Source organism: Prunus mume, linkage group LG2 (genome assembly GCF_029339155.1).
Source record: "Prunus mume cultivar Tortuosa linkage group LG2, ASM2933915v1, whole genome shotgun sequence".
Taxonomy (NCBI): domain Eukaryota; kingdom Viridiplantae; phylum Streptophyta; class Magnoliopsida; order Rosales; family Rosaceae; genus Prunus; species Prunus mume.
The window spans coordinates 43,017,402-43,042,531 of NC_142699.1; the positions used below are offsets into that span (position 1 = coordinate 43,017,402).

Below are 25,130 nucleotides of genomic sequence, written 5' to 3' on the forward strand. Positions count from 1 at the left end.
CAAGTGGTGTGTGATTGTTATTATTAGCAATCACCTTGTTGTATGGAATGATTTTGTTTTTTTACGCTATTCACTCTCTTATGGTGGGTGTTATTTGTTCTTACTAACATGTTGACTTATATACTCGTTTGATGGATATCTCTTGGCATGATTTAGGGCCAATATTGGATATCAGTGAAGACTTAGCTCTCGATAATGTTTCACCATCTTTTGTTCTGGACTGATATACCACGGTTTGGACGGTGTTGGTCATCCTGAGGTTGAGCTTCCTGGAGACTAGGCTAGATTTAAGCCTTGACTCTTCAACATCACACCAAAGATGGGATTAAGAGCTAACAGAGGGCCCCCAACATTCTACTAGTGCCTAAATTGATGTTAAACTTAGTAGAAGTATCATATTTGGATTCATGAATATCTACTCCACATCCTCTTTTCTTAATCTTTTGCTTATTGCTTTATGTTTGTTCAATATAGGAACGGATTACAGCCTCAAGGCACACTGATTGAAGTTCAACATCTGATGGTTCTCTCTTCTCTTCTATCCACATACATTTTATCATATCATGATACTCTTTCCAATCTAATGGCTATGAGTGACTCTATTTCTTTATGTTATCCAAAATCCCGATCAGGACATACATTATGGAATTAATTCTAAAATTTGGACTGATTCCTTGAGATGATTTTATTGTCTTAATACTATTCCATAGTTGAAGTGAGGTTTATGTCATGACCCGATTCGAAAATAAGGAATAATCTCATAGTCATAAGAATAAAATCCTACAACCATGATATGATGAGAAATAGAGCCACAAATAATACAAATTTACTTAACAAAACAAAATCAGAATCGCAGTAGCTTGTAGTTAAATATACACTAAGATCTTTATCAAACGGTTGACTACTTACAAACATTAATTCCACAAATCAACAACAAAAGCCTAGCAGCTTAATTTATTAGAGTATGAGCATTATAATGCTCAATACAGAGTACCATCAAACCCCTTAAGGTCAGCTATCACAATTAATCAAAGTGTCATGCATCAAACAACACAAGATATATAAATTATGCAACCACACCAGATAAATAAATTTGCATATATGGTGATGCCATGAACTCACTCCCTTCTAATCTCACTAATTCATACCTTAAGGCAATAAGCCTGCATGTCTCATATCATGCGTTTTACCACTGTGGCTCCGAATATTCTAAAATATGAACTAGCACTCCTCTATCCCTTAACCCATTTTTCTTTTATTTACAAATTTCTCAACTTTCACTTTTCATTAGAGGCCCTGCTCCCATCACCTAAATATATTCAAGCTCTACCCCTGTCACCTGAATATATTCCATATTTGTTTTTACTCAAATATATCTAAGACCTTCTCTCACCCCTTACATATACCTCAAATGACACACACATATCGACCCAATACACAACCATAATTATGATGCATATGATGTAACTCAAACATTATCAATCTCTGCAAAACAATAATACAAATAATAACAAAAATATTTCAACTTTAATCCCATGAATAATAATACTCATCCAACGTCAAATAATATCCACGAAGCAATATCAATAATACTATTCACCTAGCAAAATAACAATACTATTCATATTTATAATACTATATATAAACACCAAGATTAAAAGTGATATAGTCTAATCATTGGAGAATCAGGAAACCCTACCTCGCATCCGACTAGTTAGATTATTGAATTGCCCTTCCAATCCTTCTATTTCAACTTGAGCCTTTCATATTTCTAATTGTTTTTAACACTTAACCATTTTCTTTTCTACCTCTCACTTTTTTTTTCTTCTTAATTCTCTCATGGGTGTAATAGTAATAATCTCCATCTCCCTTATTTCCAAGTTTTAACCTTTCTTCTTCTTCTTCTTCTTCTTCTCTCTCTCTCTCTCTCTCTCTCTCTCCCCCACTATCTTCTCCATCTTGCCAGCAACTCACCTCCCTTAGCTCTTAAAAATTTCAGCTTCATTAAGGAAGATCCCTTAGGCTAGGTGACTCACCACTTTAGACTAGGTGACTTACCCCTTTAGATTTGGTGACTCATCCTTTCATAATGGTGGATTTGAAAGCTTGAGGCAAGGGGGGAAGAATGGGAAGAGGGTGGGTTGATGCCATCCACGTTTCAGATTCTCTATTTTTTTTTTTCCTCCAAGAGTATTTTGGTAATTTTTCACATATAGGGGTATTTTGGTCATTTTGGCCCAAAATTCAGAAACGATTTCCTACGCATTCATTGAGTCGACTACTATCGTCTCACTTCAAAGTCTTAAACGTCCTTTGAAAAATTCACCAAATGTTACATAAGGGCATTTTTGTTCAACTTGAAATTAAACACACTTAATTCAATAGTCTCAATCCAAAATCACTTGATAAAATACCCACAATCATTCTTCATCATAATATTATTTTTCATTGAAATATGAAAATTCACTTTGAATTTTTTGGGGTATTACAGTTTAGATTGCCTAAAAACTTCTTTCTTGCTTTCAGTTAAATAACAATTTTATTAAGTTCATGGTTTTGATTGTGCAGAAAACTCATCTCTTGATTGGTTAAGGTACATCCTTTTTGTGTCTTGTGATTAAGTCAATGCTCGCTATTGTTACTATGTAGAGGAAGTTTAATTATTTCCCAATTCAATATTTTTAAGTTCCACAAACTCAATCTCATTAAAATAGTTCAATTGAGCCAATAAGGTCTAACTCACTGGAAAAAGGCCTTGACTTGCAGACAAGAGGTCTCAAGTTCGAACTCCTATGACATCTTAGTTGTGTGTAGGGATGACATAAATCCTCGTTGGGCTGGGCCCTCGACCCTATTGGGGGGACATTTCAGGGGCAAATCAAGGACGGGTACGAGGATCCTCGAATTTTGAAAGCCCCTAATAGGACCCGCCTCGGATTCCCCCTCAACACGTACCTGATACCAAACCTACTTTACTAAAATGCCCTAATGCCCTAGCTTAAGGGATAAACAAATCCACTTTTGCAAAAATTTTGGCAGAGCCTCCCCTGAAAAAGGGACTTTACCAAAAATTTCCACATGTTACAAACAACAGAAGAAAATATTCCAACAGGTAACACACACAATTAGGGGTGGCATTTTAAACTGAAAAACCAAAAAACCGCAAAAACCAACCGACAATTTACCGCAATGAAACCGCAATCGCGATAAATCGAACCGCATTTGCGGTTGCAGTTGCGGTATTTGATTTTCAAAACTTGCGGTTACCGCAAACCTCAAAGTATAACAGCACGGATGATGAGGTTGAATTCTACAAGGAATGGAACATATGACAACTTGTAAGTAATTAGTTTATTTATGCTAATGTTATTTATGCTTCTTATAATAAAATGTATTAAACTATGTTGTTTTATTTGTAGATAACATTGGTGCTCAAACAACACAACGAGGTTCTTCAAATCCACTCACCACCAACACTTGAGCTTGTAACTTTAGTTTGTAACATTGGTGCATTGCATTTTCCTTTTAGTTTGTAACTTTAATTAACTTTGGATTGGATTTTTCTTTTTGGTTGTAACTTTAATTCATTTTGCTTTGCATTTTCCTTTTGGTTTGTAACTTTAAAGGATTTGGAATTGGAATGCTTGAGAAGTTTAACTTTAATTGGAATACTTGGAATTATAACTTTAATTTTCTTAGGTTGTGAATGTTTGAGAAGTTTAGGAAATTGTGAATTTATATATGCTTGAGAAATTGAGGTTGTGTATTTATTTATTTAGGTTGTGAATTTATATTTTTGTGAATGCTTGAGAACTTGCGGTTTTAAACCGCAAAATGCGGTCGGTTTGCGGTTTCAAAAATCACCAAACCGCAAATAGTCAGTCGATTTGCGGTTTGAGTAAAAATTCGCGGTTACCGAACCGCAACCACCCCTACACACAATGCTAAAGCACACACCGCAGTTAAGACTATTGAAACGAGCTTCACACCTCCTACTCGAACTCGAAATGAGTAAGCATAGCAATTAAGAATTTAGTTTACAACTCAGGGAAAGAATAAGGGTAAAGAAAAGTAAAGGAAAGTTTCTACATAGCGGACAGCCGTGATGCCTCGACATGGTGGTCTCGACCTTAGATATCTAGGACCTGGGGGGTTCAAAACAAAAGATGTGAGTGGACGAAAACAAAGCGTTCAACATACTTTATTTTCAACATAAAGAACCCTATATGTTTGATAAAGTATTGTCAAAATACTATACAACAAAGTTCTTTTGTATATGCACATATTTGCCAATAGATACTTGAAAATAATTTACTTCAATAAGCTCATGTAAGAGCATCTCCAACAGACTCTCTATCCTCTCATCCCTAGCTACTTTGGCTAAAAAGAAGGAAAATCCTCCTCCAGTAGACTCCCTACTTGGCTCTCTACTTTGGAGAACCAACTTTTGGCTCTCTACATTTAGCAAGGAGGAGAGAGAATTTGGCTAGGAGGAGAGAGAAAAAGGGAGAGAGAGATAAAGACATTTGGGAGGTTGGTGGGGTTGGGTTTCTACCTTTTTATTTTATTTTTAATATTTTGGATTTGCAAGAGAAAGAGGGAGAAAGAGAAAGAGAAAATAATAATAAAATATTTCAGATTAGCAAAAATAGAGAACATTGCTGGAGGAAAAATCTTTTAAGTGGTTTGTTATAATAGCTTTCTATCTATTTTAACTAGAATTTGGCTAAAATTTGGAGACTCTCCTGGAGATGCTTTAATCAGTATTGTAAAACCGTAAATTTAAACCCACCAAAATATCCCGTTAACACAAAATATAATATGCCAATCTTAAATTCGAGCCTCATTCAAATATCCATGCTTGTGCAGAGCAGTCTTAATGCATATGCTCAGAAAACTCAACCTGGAAACAAGTCTACAAATAAAATACCCACATACATATTTATATATATAATCAAATTTATATGCTTGACATTCCATTCTTTAAAACCAAGGTATCTCATAATCCCATAATATAGCATATAACACAACTTTAAATTGGACATTTTTCCCTTTCCCAGACCACTATCTTCCGAGACACGTGCTCCTAAGCACAAGCAGCGAGGAAGGATCCTCACAAATAAATAAGAATAAAATTTACATATTCACACACACACACACACACACACACACACACACACACACATATATATGTATATATAAATAAAAGTATACCCACCACACCAATACTAGTACCAGGGAAACAATCCAACATGGAGATCATTTGACTAGCCCGTAGGGTTTCAATTTTCTACCATGCGTCTAGGGATAAGCTGTCCAACCGGGAGAATACCGCTCCACAGGACACAGGCTTGAAAATCCAACGCCACGTGTAGCTAAACCAAACCATGTCCTACGCGAGCAGATCGTCAAGGCCTACGGCACACCTGACCAAAGGTGCTCAGATCAATACGACACACTAGAAAATCGAACGCCGCGTGTGGTAAAATTATAGTAAATAGTATCCAAGTAAGCCCATATGCTAGAATATCAAACGCTACGTATGGGTAAAGTAACCAATATCAAATGTATCCGGATTCTTTACCACACGCCGAAAAATCTAACGTCACTTCTGGTAAAGTAACTATTAATCAGTATCAAAGGGAGCCCACACGTTAGGAAATCCAACGCCACATGTGGGTAAAGTAACAGTAATCAATATTTAAGTGAGCCCACATGCCGGAAAATCCAACACCACGTATGGGTAAATTAACGAGTAACCAAGGGGAGGTACATGTAACCCATAGCCAAAATATGAAATCCACTCTCATAACTGGATTGTTCCAGCCAAAATTGCCCACAAACACCGGCTGTTTGAGTTGGGTAATTTGGGAAAATGATAGAGGAGGTGATAGCAAGCAACTTTTGTGAAGGAACGATGACGAGATAAGGTTGTTACGGCGACAGAAAGTCACTATGAAATTGGGAATGTTACTTTCCTGTTTTCTAGTCTAAAGAGAGGAAGTATGAGATCTAATTTTGGCCAGGCTTTTAAACAAAAAAGGTAAATTTTACCTTTCTAATTTAGACATGACCAATGAATTTGGGCCTCATCTTTGGCCAAATCCAAAATAAAATTTGATTCCTATGTATTAAAACTAGGGCTGGGCATTTGGATCTGAAACCAACTTAAACCAAACCGATCGGTTTGGTTTGGTTTGGTTCTTTTTCATTTTTTTTTGTCATTGGTTTGAACCCAAACCAAACTGAAATATATGGTTTGGTTTACGCTTTGCAATATTCAAACCCATGGTTTAACCAAACCAAACCGAAGATATTAATAAATATTATACATAATATTATTTAAGAAATATATATATATATATAATACATAGTTTCAATCTTTTCTTTTTCTTCTCTCTCAATTTCTCCATTTGTCTTGTCTTCATCAATCCCTCTCTCTCTATTTTAATTTTCTCATTCTTCTTATATGTCTTCATGCCCTTTCCCCGTCTCCCTCTTCTTTTTTCATTCTTCTTCTTATCTATCCTTTCTTTTTCTCCATCTCTCCCTCTCTTTTTTTTCTTCTTCTCCTCTCCATTGCTTTTATTTCCTCTCTCTCTCTCTCTCTCAAAAAGCCAAAACTGAAACCGAACCAAACCAAACCACCAAGTCCGGTTAACCGAAATGGTAGGTTTTCATCAATTATTGTTTGGTTTTGATTTTCAAAATAGCCAAACCGAAGTCTCCGGTTCGATTTCGGGTTGAGCCCAAAAGAACCAACCCAAACCGTGCCCAGCCCTAATTAAAACCTAAACAAAAATACTCTATCTCTCAAAGAATAATTCTACTCTTATCACATTTCCATACTAGTTTATGGTGGACAGCCACATCAATTAAAATTATTTAATATTTTTTTCTTTTATGATTTATTAACACTTAAAAAAATTGTTAATTAAACTTTTTATTTATTAAAATACACTTCATTGATTTAATTGATGTGACATATGATATGAACATGTCACATCATATGGTATAGAAATATGAGATAAAAATTTGGTAAGTGTAGTATTACTATTCTCTCTCAAATCCTAATTAATAAAAATTGTTATGTTTAATACCTAATTTTTTAATAAAAAATAATTACCAATAATTAAAAGCTTAATATATTAAAAATAAAAAACATTAAATCATTGGGAATCACTAGAATTCCTTTTCCTACTTTAGAAAATGATAGGCATAAGTAGCATGATTGGAGTTCCAATTTCTCTATTTAGTCTGGATCATTAGTGTTACACCAAAAAAATTACTCTTGTCGCTGTGATGAGCTTATTTGATTGAAGTTTGGATATACGTTTGGAAAACGGACCAAGACAAAGCTTTTACCGTCGCCCTTCCCTGCGCCCCTCAAGCTGAAGCTAGGGTTTTTCTGTCAAAGCGCCAGACCTCGATCGGCCTCGGCTCTGGTGAACGGCACGCACCTTAAACCCTAGTGGGCCGCCTTCTTTTGCGTCTTCCCAAATTGGGTTCTCTTTATATTTCCGTTTTTCAGTTCGTGAATCTGAGATTGAACCAATTACTGTGTGAAGAGGAGGGCTTGTCTGCGTTCTGTTTGCTTCCCTAGAAAACTGATTGGAACAGAGAATTATCAATTTCGAAAAGTGTACAGTTGTTCTGCAAAAGCCCCGGTGCTGCATTCTTGGAGTCTGTGAACCCCAAAAGAAGAAGAGGGTGGAGTTGTTAACAAGCACCAATTGGATTTGGTAGCTTCATCGCCTTTTCTCGGACGATTGATATCGTTCAGGTATGATGATGAGAAAATCTGCAACTTTCATTGTCTTTGTTCTGTTTTAGCATGGTGTTCTGATTATGCCATTGTATTAAATTGAAGATATAATCGATTGCTGAAGAATAAGCGAAATAATGGCAATAGCAGCCCCTGGGCAGCTTAATCTCAACGAGGTGCCTTCATGGGGTTCAAGAAGCGTCGACTGCTTCGAGAAATTGGAGCAAATTGGCGAGGGAACCTATGGGTTAGTTCAATTCCATGCATCTCAGTACTTGGAAGTTTCTGTCGTAGCATTTTTACTTTTTTTAAGTATTGTGGATTTTGGCTTGTAGTTTGGCACCCATTTTTTCTTTGTTTCTTGTTTGATGTTTTGTCAGATAACATGATGTTGGTTAGTGAAGTTTAATCTTAGAAGTTGATGTTTCAATTTGCTCAATTTTTTTTTTTTTTTGTAGGTCTCATATGGGTATGATTATCGACAACAAATATTTAAACAGAGTTGTTATTTTACTTTGACCCTCAGGGGGAACTGAAATAGTTGGTTTTTCTTTATGAATTTACTACTGCAACGACTTGATGAATGTATGAAATAAATTTAATGATTAGCATGTATTGCTGATAAAGGATTACCTCAATATTTCTTTTTGGTTTTTGTTCATTCTTTTTCTATTTTTGCTAATTACTACCTGATACATCACTAACAAGGCACTCTAGTCGCCGGACAAGTGCTAATAGGTATTGATTAGAGCACATGGCTTAACAGACAAATTACCATCTGGACGTGTCTACAGATATTTTTCGTTTGGCAAGCCCTTTGTTTTTTCATAATTCCCAACTCGTTTTACCTTTTTCACTAAGTTGTAGAAGACATTGTTAAACAATGTCTACAAGGCAGTAGATATTGGACTTGTGTTTGTTCCACAACAGGCATAGTAAAACCTCTCTGTTTAACCCTAATGTTTCTTGTTCATGTTAATCTCAACACTGAAGTGAACTGAAATCTTACTTGTCAGAATATAGCATGAATCAACAGCTTTAATGGCCCAAAAATAAATTAATTTTCCCCATTTCAACTTTTGGTTGAAGAAATTTATACCGTATAAGCCTGCTTCTCCTCGCACCATCTTTAGTGACAGTATATTATAGATGCCATTTGCGGTTCTGTATTCCTTGGTGACCCATTTTTATTTATTTATTATGTATCCCAAGTTCCTTCCCTTTTTCCAAGCACCTCTGTTAATATAAAATCCTGGAGCCTCTTCTAGAAGGAAACATAAATGTAGGCAGTGTATCCAAACTGAGATGAATGTTTAACCTTAAAAGTTGTTTAACAGCACCTTGAATGTTGAGTCATATGGCACCCAAACCTGCCTTCCTCCTTAACCTTACACTCTCTCTTCTTAGGAGTCCAGTCGTCTGTACATATAGCTTGGAGGACATCAACCCCCTTAGGAAAAAAAGAACCTTTTCCAAAACAAATGCGTTGTGATTTTTTAACATCAATATACGGTGCACTTGCACAGAAAGGTGCATGATAATAATGGTTCAAGGATACTTTCATTGATAAAGAAAATAATGAGACTGGTTCTCCTTGCAGAAGTTATAATAAAGAATGCAAGTGCTTCATGGATACAATCATTCAAAATAATAAGTTAAACAGTGTATACTTGTCATTCATGTTTAATGAGGCCTACTTTCGTTTTTCTTTTCTGATTAGATAATCAGGCCACATATTGTTTTAACGAATTTGACAATAAATCCATGGATCCTATTGTGCCACCAAAATATTCTTATTTGAACTTCACTAACCTTCATTTAAGAGTTTAATTTGTTTATTGTTTATCCTTTCCTAAGGGAACCCTTTATTCTAGAACTTTTTTGATGCGTGCTTTTTTTTTGGTCCTCCTACAAAGTTAAGAGGATTCTCATTCTTTGTACGTTTTGGTTGCTGATGCTGTCAAATAATTGCAGTCAAGTTTACATGGCTAGAGAAATAAAGACGGGAGAAATTGTTGCTTTGAAGAAAATACGAATGGACAATGAGAGAGAGGGGGTATGTCATGCTTTTTAGTTTTATGAACCACATCGAGCTTTGTTATTTTGATTACATAGAAGAACAATGGTGCCACCGCCCCTTCACTTATACCTTAATTTTTTAATTTCCTACGAACTGGATTTCCAGTACAGTACCCAATCAAGAAAGATTAATGTTAATATGTAATCAGTTACTAAATATGCAAACTTCTTTGAATTGTGTCCCGTCCAGTTCCCCATAACTGCCATACGGGAAATCAAGATTCTAAAGAAGCTGCATCATGAGAATGTCATCAATTTGAAAGAGATTGTGACATCTCCAGGTATTGTAGTGATACTTTCTATTAGATATTTATGTCTCTGTATACAACTGTGGGAATTTTTATAATGCACTCTTTGTTTCCTGGAACAGTTTCATTTTATAGTTTTCTTTAGCTATCAATAATTTGGGGGATTGTTTTACAGGGCCAGAGAAGGATGAGCAAGGTAGACCAGGCAAGTACTCTGTTGTTGTGATCACCATTAGCGTATTGTGTTTATTGTCATCTTCATTGGTTTAAAGCTGGTCAAGCACTACCATTTTTCTTTAGATCTGGCTTGTCTAATTTAGCCAATTTTTTTTCGTTGTTTTACCCTGATTTGATATCACGGAATTTCTAACTTAAATATGTTTTTCTTGGAGTTGCAGATGGTAACAAGTATAAAGGTGGCATCTATATGGTCTTTGAATACATGGACCATGATTTGACAGGCCTAGCTGATCGACCTGGGATGAGATTTTCGGTTCCTCAGATTAAGGTATCACAAACAGCAAGATTGCAAAGTGTACTTAATCACCAACTATTTGATACTTGAAGCACTCTTCCCATCTGTTTACCTGTTTGTCTTACAGTGCTACATGAGACAACTTTTGACGGGGCTTCACTATTGTCATGTGAATCAAGTACTTCACCGTGATATTAAAGGTTTATAAACGCTAGTATTCTATCACCATTTCTAGTTTATTTTATTTTATGAGGCCTACATTATGTTTTATATTTTTCTTGCAGGCTCTAATCTTCTTATAGACAATGAAGGTAATCTGAAGCTTGCAGATTTTGGGCTCGCCCGTTCATTTTCAAACGATCACAATGCCAATCTTACAAATCGTGTTATTACTCTTTGGTACAGGTGAAATTGAACTCCCTTGAATGGATTCTAGAGATTTTGTATCTTTCAATTTTGGCTCCTTTTTTTCTGAAATAAAATTTTGTACAACAGAAAGTATAGTTTGTGATCTGTCTTTGTTTGAACAGACCTCCAGAATTGCTTCTTGGGGCTACTAAGTATGGCCCAGCTGTAGATATGTGGTCGGTTGGGTGTATCTTTGCTGAGCTTCTACATGGCAAGCCAATCTTTCCCGGGAAAGATGAGGTAAAATGTTTTCTGCACTGCAAGCTCTCATCAGGCATGTACAATAGGACCAATAAGATTATTTTAGAACAGTTTGAAAGATAAAGAATTGGGTAGGAATTCACAAAAGATAGATTCACAATAACACCATGTGTTATACGAAATTCATGTTGTAAAAAGGGCCATAATTTTAGGGTAAAATTCATTCTTTATGCTTAATAGGTAGTTTACAATTTAGGATGTGTTGTAGTTCTCTGTGTTATATAATTAATTAACCATCCTTTTGGTATTTTATTTTAATTTGTTTTGCATTGTGCAGTTATAAGAATTTTATGTTGTTGCTATGAATTTATTGAGAACTAGAAAGAAAACAGTATAATCTTCATGCTAATAATTGCAAGTGCATCCTAGAGTGACTGGTTGACTGTTTGACCTTGAAAGGTCAAACAGTGTACTAACTGAAGTGTGGGTTCGGATGTCATAAAAAGGGCCATAATTTTAGAGTATATTTTTGCCTCCCTTTTTGTAAGTTTCATTCTTTATGCTTAATAGGTAGTTTTCAATTTAGGATGTGTTGTAGTTGTCTGTGTCATCTAATTAATTAACCATCCTTTTGGTATTTTATTTTAATTTCTTTTGCATTGTGCAGTTATAAGAATTTTATGTTGCTATGAATTTATTGAGAACTAGAAAGAAAACATTATAATCTTCATGCAACTAATTGCAATTGCGTCCTAGAGTGACAGGAAAGGTCAAACAGTGTATTAACTGAAGTATGGGTTCACTTTGACTGCGGATTAGTGCAGGTTCAAGCTCTAGTGTTTAACTTTTACTTATGCTAACACATGTCTAGTAAGTCACTAGGTTGGTCAGGATTCATTTCCAGTCAACTGACATTCAATCAGGACACTACTTTCTGCATAATTAAAATACAGCTGTAAAGAAAAAAAAACATAAAAGCACTAAGATTTCTACTTTGTTTGGTAACTCGCCTACATCCACACCAACCTCTCTATGTCAGATTTTTGTTACTCATCCAAAGTAAGGTTTTATGGGATACAGATCAACCCAAAGTCTGTACAAACTTAGTGGCCAATTTTCTCACAGGGTCATTGCCAGCCAGCCCATACCTACCACTTAACAAGTTCTTCAATTTTCTCACAGGTTCTTAAGATTTACAAGTTACTGGAAGCCTCACTCCCCTTAATCCAAGTGGGTGCAGGTGTAGGCTTGAATGTGTCTCAGTATGCGTAAATTACGCAATTTGAATATAACTCCAAATGAAAAATGAACTGAGCTTCTGGTGTTGCATTTTTCGTGTCTTAAACTGAGGGAGGTGGGTTGAACCCACTGACCATCCAGCTCCATCCATTGAGAGCTAAGCCCCTTTCTATCAAGATTTTCTCTGATCGAACCGCTGTCTATAACACAGATGTTCCTGAAGTTTGAATTTCTTAAACAGCTGGTGTACTTAGTAAGCTTTGGGTCGACCTCCTAAGTTCCATTTGACCAGATTCAATCCAATAGCCTGGGTCATTTACAATTTTTTGGCTCTTTAATCTGCCAAGTCCTTTTGCCAGCACACCAAGACTTCTGGATGTCGTTCGTTATCTTTGTGTCTACTCGAGTCCTCAATAATACTTATCTCTGAGTTATAACCCTTCCTAGGTTTGGTTACTATCTAGACACAACTGAAGCATATTCCCAAGTCTGCGTCAAGAGATTGTTTTAGTTTGGTCTTCTAACCCTAACTCCGACTTTTAACTATTCCTGAAGTTTGAGTATTTTGACTCCATCTTGAGTCCTTCGTTTGTCTTAATGCTCTTGGGTTTCCAAGAAGTCCCATGGGCATATGTTACTGTTTAACATGCATATGTACAAGGTATAAAATTTTCCAACGTAAAATATTAATATCTTCAATAATTTATCGCAACAATGTAATCCTCTTTTTCTGTTTTAATTATTGTAGCCAGAACAATTAAATAAAATTTTTGAGCTGTGTGGAGCTCCAGATGAGGGCAACTGGCCCGGAGTTTCAAAGATTCCTTGGTATAACAACTTCAAGCCAACAAGGCCAATGAAGAGACGTCTCAGGGAGGTTTTTAGACAGTAAGTAATTTTCCTACTACCGCTGTATTCACATGTTCTGTCATCAGCATACAGGGTAAGCATAAGCCTTGGGCCTTGTGGCTTGTATCTTAGCTTAAATTTTCTTTGTTTGCTTTATAGTTTTGACCGCCATGCTTTGGAGTTATTGGAGAGAATGTTGACACTTGATCCTTCTCAGGTGTGTACATATCCGATAAAATTGTCCTCTTATGTGTGCATGAATTATTTTTACCTTGTAGAACAGTCATCTTTCGTAATTTATTAAGTTAATCCTTGGTCCTATGAGTTGCCCCTTCATAAATGTAGCAATGGTAATACTAGCTGGTTTTGCATTGTAAGGAGAGAAATGTGGCATAGTGTCCCTATATGATGAATGCTACTGTATTTAGGCGGGATTCTAACATACTGTTTATCATTTTGTTTTTTCTTAATAATTAATTGTAGAGAATATCTGCTAAGGATGCTCTTGATGCTGAGTACTTCTGGACTGATCCATTACCTTGTGATCCGAAGAGGTTGGTTCCTTGTACTACTACTATCCTTTCATTTCATTTTTATTTTTATTCTTTAAGAAAAAAAATTTATTGTCATGTGATCTACACCACTTGTTATTTTATTTAACTAAAACCACTTCTTGGCTCAGTTTACCAAAATATGAATCATCACATGAGTTCCAGACAAAGAAAAAACGTCAGCAGCAACGGCAACATGAAGAAAATGCAAAACGTCAGAAACTGCAGCACCCACAGCATAATCGCCTCCCACCGATTCAGCAATCTGGCCAAGCACATTCCCAAATGCGGCCTGGACCTAACCAGCCCATCCATGGTTCTCAGCCCCCAGTTGCTGGAGGGCCTAGCCATCATTATGGGAAACCCCGCGGGCCCTCTGGAGGGCCAAGCAGATACCCACCTGGTGGAAACCCTGGTGGTGGATACAACCATCCAAATAGGGGTGGTCAAGGGGGTGGAGGTGGGTACAGTAGCGGCCCATATCCTACACAAGGGAGAGGCGGGCCATATGGTTCTAGTGGCATGCCTGGTGCAGGTCCTCGGGGTGGAGGTAGTGGTTATGGAGTAGGTGGTCCAAACTATCCTCAAAATGGCCCATATGGTGGCTCCACTGCTGGTCGGGGCTCAAACATGATGGGTGGAAACCGCAATCAACAGTATGGTTGGCAGCAGTAATGGTTGATCTGATTATACAAAGTTACGAGTGATGGTATCGTGATATGCACCTCCTTGATACAAGGGATCTGACCTTGGATGATTTAGTAAATAATTTGGAGGTGGAAAGCATCATCGAACCGTTACTAAATTATTCATATGTAAAATACATTAAACCAGGGTTGTTCTGACTTGTACCCGTTTATCAGTTTATGTGATAATCTCTTGGAAAATATACAGAAAAGTTGGATGTAGCAGCATGATTCTGTTTGGAGTTGTGCATCTGACTCTGAGTTTGCACTTAGGCGAGTAGTCTGCGGGAATGCTTGTGTGGTTTAATTAAATTAATGTAAAATTGCCCTTTTTATTTCTAGTAATATCTAGTCGTACAGTTTTGGCTTTGATATAAACTGTAATTTGTATGAATGGGTCACATAGAGGTATTATGTTTCTGCTTCCACAAATTTTAACCTAATATACTCCGTATAATATAATATTATATATATATATATACTCCCTTCTATTGAGGGATTTCTCAAATAATTTTATTTGAGACGCCTTTTAAGGTACTTTACAATTTTTTTTTTCAATGATGTAAACAATTTATTTTTTAAGTCTACATTTATAGATCATCCTTGCAAAAAATTGGACAAATCGGAAACCATTTTGGCATCCAATTGTGTCCTATAAAATCCTTAATGAAAGCTATATATAATATGCAAAGTAGGTACGTTGATGACCTCATGCACAAATTTTTTAATATAGAGAAACATATATACATGGGTGGTGATCAAGGGTGGCCCTGAGGGTATGCAAGTGGTGCCACCGCACAGGGGACCCAAATTTTTTTACGTGTCTATTACCTATATTAATATCTTAGGTATTATATATATTCTTGAGCGTGCAGGAAAGCAACACAAGTGTGTATTTGGTTAAGTTTGGATTTATCCCTTTGATTTTAGGGAGGTTAGTTTTAAAACACAATATAGTTTACTAATTTGGAAGATAAGAATACAATTTCATCTAATTAGAATAAGGCCAAAGACCAAAATGTAGGTACCTAATTTTATAAAAATATCATTAAAAAATATCAAAATTACACACATTACCATTCCTTCTAAGGCAAGCATATTATGCCACATGTCCATATCCAGCCAACCGCCACCGTCGGCCAACCACCTGCCGGCGCCACCACCGACCACCTCCGGATGCCCACCGCTAGCCACCTCTAGCCATCTGTAGCCGCTAGCCTCCACCGCCGGCCTGCCACCATCTACATGGGACCAAATCTGTTGCCCTTTATTCACCTTTAAAGGAAAAAAAAAAATGTGTCGTTGAAGTGACTTGAACCTTAACCTTCAAAGAAAGATGGCTCACTCACAAACCACTATACCAAACTTGATTTTGTAATATTTATTTAGTTATACAATATTTATATAAACAATCAACGGTTTAAAAAAAAAAATCATTTCACCACATATTCACAAAAAAACTGCAAATAAAAGCAGAAATTGCAACAAAAATACAATGTAGATATCAATTATGTAAAAACAGAAGCAAACATGAAAACAGTAACCAAAAATTTCTTTTGTTTTTATAGAAGCAAAATGGAGGAACCAAGATGAAAGTACTAAAATAGAAACTGCAATGCAGAATGCAATGTAGAAGCAGAAACTGCAATGCATAAACAGAAATTGCAATACAAATGCTCAGCTCTAGAGTTAAACAAAACAAAACATTTTTTTTTATTATTCAAGACATGTTGGGAGAGGGGGAATCAGACTAAAGACCACCTAGAATGTAAAATAGGTTATTCATGTTTCTGTTTTCTGCATTGGACGTTCCGTTTTCTGCATTGTAGGTTTTCGCTTTTTTGCAATGTAGTTTCTCTTTTCTGCAGTGCAGTTTCCTTTTTCTGCATTGCAGTTTCCATCTTCTCTTGCCCACCCAATTTCTCATCTGGGTAGCCTCTATTCCTTAAATTGATGGGGTTGAAGGCTAAGGAAATAGCAAAAATCCAATTGTAATTACCAAAACTGCAATGCAGTTTCCAAAACTGCAATGTAGTTTGTGCAAAACTACAATGCAGAACTTGTATAAAATCTCACTGAACTACAATGCAAAACATCATATGATAGTGATGGCATCAACCATTTCCAAATCAAAACAAATGCATATTAAGTCTGCATGCCACATTCCAAATATAAGAAGAAACTGAAGAAAGGCCAAGAAGAACAAGCAAGATATATGAACTAAGAGAACCACACTCGTCATTAACAAAATTCCATGCTACTTGAGCAAGGGCATTTTCAACTACTTTGAATTTCTTTATTGCCTCAACCAGCGGTTTATATGGATGGTTTACATTAATATCAAAAGCAAGAGTTGCAAGAACAACCCTCCAAGTAAAATCAACTCTTTCTGCTGTTCATAAACCTCTTGCATTGCATGATTAAATTTTGTGAAAACTACAATGCCAACAAGTGAAACATTGCCTAAACGGACTTACAACAAGCTAACCCACCTGATTCTTTCCAAATCCTCGATGAGCTTGCGAGCAAAACCACGATAAGCATTGGGTGAATAAATGCCTGCAATTTTGACAACAATAACTTATGAGATCTAACCCTGAAAGCATGAAAACATAGAATATAGTGGTAAGGGTGGTTGGGAGGAGTGAAAATAATAGAGCAAGACTTAAGCGAAATTATCTAAAAGAGCTTAGAGTTAACTAAATTACATTCGGTGGAGAAGTAGTCCAACCTCTTGAAATATGCATGCGTACAAATCTAGTTAAGGTTTCACAACTAATTCCAACTCATTATGGTAAATTACTCAAATGGTCCTCAAACTTGTACTCGATTTACATTTTGGTCCATAAATTAAATTATTAGTCCAAATGATATATAAACTCTATTTTAATCACCCATTTGATCCAACCGTTACATTCTGTCAATGTTGTTGTTAAATATGAGGGCAAATTGGTCATTTCGTACATTACAAATAAATAAATATTAAAAAATAAATAAAAACACACACACACTCTCTCTCTCTCTCTCTCTCTCTCTCATGGCCACCACCCTCCACCCCCAAAACCCATCCCACAACCACTCCACCCAAACCCATCCAACAACTACCCTCCACCCTAGGCCCCATGAACCCATAACCCCAGCTCCCCCTCCCTTTGATTTTCCTTTGTTATTGAGAGACAACCACCCACCACCTCCTCCTCACCTCATCACCTGCCAACCTCACCTCCCAAAATCACAGCCATTGTCAATTTCTAACCCTCTAAGTGCACTCTCCTCTCCTTCCACCTCACCTCCTCATCTCCCAAACTACCTAAACTCTTTCCCTACACCCACAACACCCAATCCATCCCTCCACCAAAAGTTCCTCCAGAAGCTTTTAGAACCATCATCCTACGTTCCAAAACCTTCTTCTCTTCCAACCTACCTGCCAAGTTCACGCCTTTGGAGCAGCAAGTGGTGGACTTCAATAGAGAGGTCTGTGGGGAATGGGGGAGAAGAAATCAAAGGGAGGGGTTGGGTCTCATTATTTTTTTTCTCTTTTTCTTAAATTATTTTCAAATTTTGTATTTATTTTAACCTTATTTTATTTGTTAATTATGAAAAGTCGTATTTGCCCCTAAAATTTGGTTACATTTAACAGAAAATGTAACGGTTGGATCAAATGGGCAATTAAAATAGAGTTTATGTACCATTTGGACTAATAATTTAATTTATGGACCAAAATGTAAATCACGTACAAATTTGAGGACTATTTGAGTAATTTACGCCAACTCATTATTAAGATGAATAACAGTGATCAAAGAAAGAAATCAGTATTGAGTATTTCAGCAGTAAGGATATATAACAATTTCTTTCTCATAGGTGTATTTAAAGATAGAGCCTCATAAGGCCCTCACTATAGAATGACTCGGGTGGTATATATTCTTCGACAACCCCATCTTTCTGTTGTTTCTTATGTTTTTGACCTTGTTCTTTGTTCCCTAAAAAAAAATGTTATTGGCACTTCAAAAATATTATTTTGCATTCCACTTTGTTATAGAAAAAAATGTAATAAAAATGACAGGACCCGTCCCGAACTTCCCTTAACCCAAGATTTAACCTCAGGAATTCCGACATCATCCCGATGTCGTGCCCACTGCAAATCAGAACCTCTTTTTCTTAAAAGAGTAAGGGCACGAGATTTTCTGCGAAATTTTGAATCTCCGTAAATTGAACATTCCCCAAATTTCAACCTGCACAAAATTCACATTTTAATATCCCAACGGGCAGCATGCACAAGATAACAACATGCAATTCAGCTAATTGGCCTCCGGCCTTCAAATACTTCAAAACAAATTACCAACACATTCCAAACACGATTGCATCTCACTTTCACCCAAATTTCGGGACCAACGACAAGGTCCGAAACAAACTTAACAAAGTACCTAACTAAATCTAATCCGCGGCTGCACTTAGTAACTTCATGCTGCCTAAGTACCCTTACGGAGGGATCAAGCCACACGTAGTTCTTTCTCTAAAACCCCTTTTCTCTAAATCACAACTCAACAATACTCACAAAATCTTCCCCGACGCCAGAACATCCAAAGTCACATATGAGGCCTGTTCGCACGCCGGATAAACCTACGACATGTAGGACCTCATCACAATATTACATCTCCTCATACGTCGGGACGCACCGCCACGTATGAGGTCCGCAACACGCCGGCTACTCCTACGACACGTCGACCTCAACATAATATCACATCTCCTCATACGCCGGGACGCACCCGCCACGTATGGGGTCCGCTAACACGCCGGCTACTCCTACGACACGTCGACCTCAACACAATATCACATCTCCTCATACGCCGGGATGCACCCGCCATGTATGGGGTCCAACACGCCGGCTACTCCTACGACACGCGCGACCTCAACACAATATCACATCTCTCCTCATATGTCGGGACGCACCCGGCCACGTATGTGGTCTGTCTACATGCCAACTACTCCTCACAGTGTAATCAATATCCGGGGAGGTATATAGGGTAGTGCGTATAACACTCCAAACTGACATTCTATACTCTTTTATACCTTTGTATACACACATAATTATATACATTAATTTCTAATATTGTAAACACCTTAACAACCATCTAGCATCCGATAATCCCCCATAACCCACATAACATCAAGACCTGTCACTACGGTCATTCTAACCTTAAAGAAAGGTAAGACTATCTCCGAAGTTTCACGGTCAACCTAGGGTCAAACGGGCCCACGGGGCCCACAACCTCCAAATTCCGATCTGAAAGTTCCTATAGGTTCTACAAGGTCTAGGATGCACGTCTTACAAGTTTGGTCCAGATCGGACGGTCGGATCGCTCACGATCGCACAATCGGACAGTTACTATAAACTTAACCCTAAGGTTGGCATTTCCGGAGTATCCGGGACTCCGTTTTACAATCCGTCGAATCCTACACGATCCTAGGAATGCCCAGATCAACATATATTAAATTGGAGTTAATCCAACGATCTGAACCTATCGAACCCGGATAACCCACAATATGCGTAATCCGTTGGGGTTCAAACGTCAACCGAATTGGAATCCGAAAGAACCCACGTGCTCATGAAAACCAGGAGATCACATCAGGACACAATGCCCTTTTCTACAAAGGCCCACGCGCCACCACACGAGCCGGCAGCGTGGATGTCCAAAGCGATATTGCATCGCCAGAAAACTTCCAAATCGAGAGCCACCTGCTGGCTCCAGCTAGTATTCGACGAGTGGAGCAACTTTTCAACTGTGGCAACGTCCAATTCGGACGGCCAGTGGCTGAAATTTCAACCCGAAATTCGGCCAAAAACCTAGGTTCTAAATTGAGTATCTACGTTAAAAATTGATCCAATCCTACCCAACAGGCAACTAGAACTCGCAAAATGGGTGAGGAACCATACCTCTTTCACCGAGATTGGGCGGCGGAGGCGGCGGTGCAACATCGGAAAAACCCGCTCAAACCAATCGAAACCGTGGCTGACGAGGTTTCCGGCCAGATTTTGGGTGCGACGTGGCCGGACGCTGCCGGCTCGAACGTGACCGGTCTCAAACCTGCGGTGGCCGGATGGCTGTGAATCGAAGAGAGAGAGAGACGGTATCGGGAGAGCAGACACGCGGGAGGAGAGAGAGAGAAGTGAGGGCATTTTTGACTTTTTATCAAAAATCCATTTTCCAAATAATTACGATCGTGCCATTGATTTTCATTTGATCGTAACTCTCTCGTTACAACTCTGATTTGAGCCCATTTCGTGTCTACGGACTCATCTCATCGTGCTTTACGCAACGGTACAGCCGGAATTTCTAAATTCCTTCCTGATAAGAAATGACCAAATTACTCCTATCCCAAGGGTATATTCGTAATTTCACTCAAATTAATTAAAACATGGGATAAATTTGGAGTCGGGGTGTTACAAAAAAAGTACATGATGAAATATATATATATATTTTTATAAAAGTTAATAACAATTTCCTCCTTTTTTTTTTTTTTTTTCTCACGTGGATATTCATTTCTGGTGTGAAAGGGATGAAGTTTGTTAACTTTTTTGGTCTGTTTTTTCTTAAATATATTCAATACCATGTGTCCATTTCAGGGAGTGGATATATCATAAGGTGGTATAGATACTCTGAGAAGTGTGTAGATTTTACATACCATATATGTATTGACCAATGAATGACCTTCCTACAAGTCTCATAGTCATAGACTCAAATAAATCTGATACATTCTTTCGTTTAACTATTCTCATCATTTTGAATAGAAGACTTTTTAGAAAGGACTTGATTTCATAGACTCAAAAAATTGGGATGAAAGAAATTATGTGAGCACCCCTCATTGAGAAAGGACTTGATTTCATTACTTTTTTATGAAAGTAATATGTTTTTGAAATTCCGATTAATACTGTTTGTTGGATTATTGAAATAGATTCGTTACCATTGATCAATTGGTTAATATCTCAAAGCCACTTGCCCCTTTTTTTTTTTTTTTTTTGGGAAAAGACAAAGTGTACTGTTCAAAAAGAAAGTAAACCATAAAAGAAGCAGAAATTACCCAGGCAAATAAACACCCTTAAATTTCAAAACATTACATTGCAGATGCCTCAATATCTTTTCTTCCATCAAAATCAAAATCACATTTCGCAAAAGTTCAGTGTTTTCTCTTGTGCAACTTTTCTATTGTGCATTCTAATAAAAACAATCTTTTCTTGTGCTTTCACTTGGGCAACCTTTCATTAAAGTTCCTATGTGACGGAAACCACGAGCCCTCCCTTCGAAGTAAATCTGTGGTAATAAAGACCAGTTAGAATACTTCTGTATCCCTTCCATGACTTCATTATCCGTAAGAAGATCGAAACTTCCAAATTCGACCTTATGTTTCTTTAAAATTTGAACTGCCATCTTGCTAAATCTACATTTGGGCTCCTCAGGGGTTCCTTTCATGAAAAGCATGACTCGATTAGAGTCAATCAGCTTCTTCAGTCGCCTTTTCAAGGCATCATCAAGGCCATTTTGAGCTTGAATTTGCTCCTCAGAAGATTCAGCTTCTTTCGCTAACTCTTGAACTGTGACAAGGCTGGCAGGAGCAACAGGTTCTCCAACCTTAACCGACCCAACAACCCTAGCAACTTTAGTGGCCAAACTAGGTGATGTATCAACGACCTTTCCATCCTGACAATAGAAAACACGAACAAAAAATGACCAAGAGAAAAACAAGATACAGAACAATAGTAGAACCCAAGCCAACAACAAAAGTTTATCAGCAGCAAAATTCTTTTTCCAATCATCACTCAACTCATACTTGCATGCATTTCCAGTTATCCAATTAAAGTGAGCGTTATACTGCATGGGACATCTATGTTTCTATTTCATCTTCCAAACTGTTGATTAATGATCATAAATCCTGTGAAAAAAAAAAACGCAAAGGTCCCAGGCTTGAGCACATGATTCATAAACACCTCAAGTTGTAGCAACAAAAAAAAAAACACCATCTAAAATTCTCTCGGATCTAGTAATCACTTTTGGGGGTGGATAGTTGTTTGAATTGCTAAAGGTTTCATTAGCACATGTTGAGCAATAATCACTATTATTATAACCCATTCACTAACTAATGGATGGTTTGATAAGTTAATAATAAAAACAAGGGATAAGTTACTAATCACTTTGTATTATGTCCAAAAAAATTTGATTTTTTTTCTCCTTCGTTGCTTGATTTTTCCACATGTCTGTTCTTTAATATGTTCTTCTTTTTTGCCTGATGCAAAGTGAATAATAATATGGTGAATCAATATAGAGAAGTCTGCTGTTAGAGATTAAGAATTGGTGAAGCAATAGACAGCAATATCTATAATGATATTGAGTTCATTAACCTATCAATGGTTCATCAAAATGTATGTGTAAAAAAATCATTGTGCTGTTTGGTTTTTGAGAACCTGAACTAAAGGAGAAAGAGGAATAAGATACTAAGTTGCTACGTTGTTCTCTGATTAGGAATTAACTAATCAGTTCAATTGAATTGCTATATTCACAGAACCTGTTTATTTAAATGCAGAACTTCGTTGAAAGGTAAAAACAATATATTCTCACAACCAGCGAATAACATGTATATACTATACCCAAAAAGCATACCTTCACGAAGGCAGAGGAGTACGGCACATCAGAAACCGAATAAGGCTTAGGCTGTTCTTCAGCTTCAACCTACAATATTAATCAGCAATTGAAGATTAAAAACAAAACACCAACACACACACACACAGAGGCACCAGAAAAAACCCAGTTAGAGATGAAAAGTGGGCAAATACCTCGTCCATGTGCTTCGAAGCCTCACACCTCAAGGGACGGACCACGCTATCAAGCTCTTTGAATTGAACAACTTTCACTGATCCACCCATGGATGACCAAGTCTTTGAAATTCTAAACCCTAAACGCACAAAAACAAAGAGAGAGATGGAAACAAAGAAAAACAAGGCTGACTATTCTATACATATAAAGGTAGAGGCATAATTTACGGAAACCTTTTTTTCCTCAAAGAATTTACGGAAACTTTCAAAGTACTAAGAAATATCCTCTATTAATTAGACTTCTAAAACAAGATAACTTAATTAATTGAAATAAAATAATAAAGGTTAAATTAACGTAGTGGGTAATTTTTTTTATAAAACTTTCCATTACTTCTTATTTTTATATTTCAAAAATATATTCCTTCCAAAAAACGACTTTACATATCAATTAAAAAAAGGTAAGTTGGTGTATGTGGCTAGTGTTTAGGGTTTAGGGTTAGGCATATGGGAAACAAAGAAAGAAAAGACAAACACAAATAAGAACCCTACCCTATATTGATTTGTGAATTAAAGTTGGGCATATGGGTATTTTAGTCTTTTGGGCCTAATGGCATGGTTATGTCAATTGGGATTAGGGCTCGTACAAATTACAAGGCCTGATTCTATGGTTCATGTTTCCAATCCAACAGTACAAAGCTATTTGGTTAAAACGAGCTGTTAACACTATTGGTTAAAACGAGATGCACCAAAAATAGGCCATAAGTATATTCATGGTTGGCAAAAATCGACACTGGAATTATATCAGGGATCAGTTTATATGGTTGGATGGGATGCAGATGGTCTTCCTCATGTATATTAAGTTAATTCTTCTGGACCAGTGAAGAAAACCATCTTTTTTCTTTAATAACAGGACATGCACCTCAGTTGAACGAGAAACCTTGAGCTTTTCTTAATGGGTTCATGTAACTTGGTGGTCATTTGAAATTAAGTTCATGCATATATTGTTCTTTTAAGTATAAAAGCTTATTTTAATTTTTCTTTTAGACCAAGCAGAATGATTTTATGAACAACGAGAAGTTAACATGACAGGACCCGTCCCGAATTTCTCGGAACCCGAGACGAACCTCTGCGGAGACCCCGCATCACACCCACGCCGGGTTTACTCCTTAAATTTACGCCTCGTTTACTATAGAGGATTAAGGGCACGAGACTTTCTCAAATTTGTGAGTCTCCTCAAATTGAACATTTCCCCAAAACTTCCACCTGCATAAAACACATTTTATAACCCAACCGGCAGCATGCACAATATAATCTCATGCAATTTACATAAATGGCCTCCGGCCCTCAAATGATTCTAGCAGAACTGCCCACAATAGTTTTAAAATAACATAATGCATCAAACATGCATATAACCACTTCAAAATCTATTTATGCACACCTTCACTCACTTAGTCCCCAGGACAAGCCTCAATTCAACCAAGTTTTGGGACCAACAACGAGGTCTAAACCAATCCCAATAAGACCACCTAAGTGGGGTCTAATCTGTGGCTGCACCTAGTAACTTCAGCCGCCTACGCCCTTCTCGAGGATCAAGCCACACGTAGCTCTTTCAGATCTAGCCTGGCTCTTAATATCAAATAAACCACTACCACCACACAATTACATACCTTCTAATATTTATCCATCACAACCCATCAAACACAATCACAGTATCACCCCTCATACGACGGGACGACCCGCCTCGTATGGGAACACGCCGGCTAATCCAAAGACGCGTGCGACCTCACACCGGGCCCGACTACATTCTCACCAGCCCTCACACA

The 25,130-nt window shown here is 37.2% G+C and overlaps 2 protein-coding genes across 2 annotated transcripts; one reads left to right on the plus strand and one right to left on the minus strand.

Annotated features, from left to right (window-relative positions):
• Positions 1 to 7,242: 7,242 nt before the first annotated feature.
• LOC103322440 (cyclin-dependent kinase C-1-like) lies at positions 7,243 to 14,846 on the plus strand. The gene is made up of 13 exons (XM_008224353.3): positions 7,243 to 7,783; positions 7,871 to 8,012; positions 9,740 to 9,821; positions 10,035 to 10,125; positions 10,268 to 10,297; positions 10,491 to 10,600; positions 10,695 to 10,767; positions 10,852 to 10,972; positions 11,098 to 11,215; positions 13,164 to 13,303; positions 13,424 to 13,481; positions 13,748 to 13,818; positions 13,947 to 14,846. The coding sequence occupies exons 2-13, from the start codon at positions 7,903 to 7,905 to the stop codon at positions 14,488 to 14,490; spliced, it is 1,548 nt and encodes a 515-aa protein (XP_008222575.2). The 5' UTR covers positions 7,243 to 7,783; positions 7,871 to 7,902; the 3' UTR covers positions 14,491 to 14,846.
• A 6,731-nt stretch (positions 14,847 to 21,577) lies between these two features.
• On the minus strand, positions 21,578 to 23,482 carry LOC103343944 (monothiol glutaredoxin-S17-like). The gene is made up of 3 exons (XM_008247573.3): positions 23,329 to 23,482; positions 23,156 to 23,224; positions 21,578 to 22,198 (listed from the first exon to the last, which is right to left on the minus strand). The coding sequence occupies exons 1-3, from the start codon at positions 23,416 to 23,418 to the stop codon at positions 21,716 to 21,718; spliced, it is 642 nt and encodes a 213-aa protein (XP_008245795.2). The 5' UTR covers positions 23,419 to 23,482; the 3' UTR covers positions 21,578 to 21,715.
• Positions 23,483 to 25,130: the final 1,648 nt, after the last annotated feature.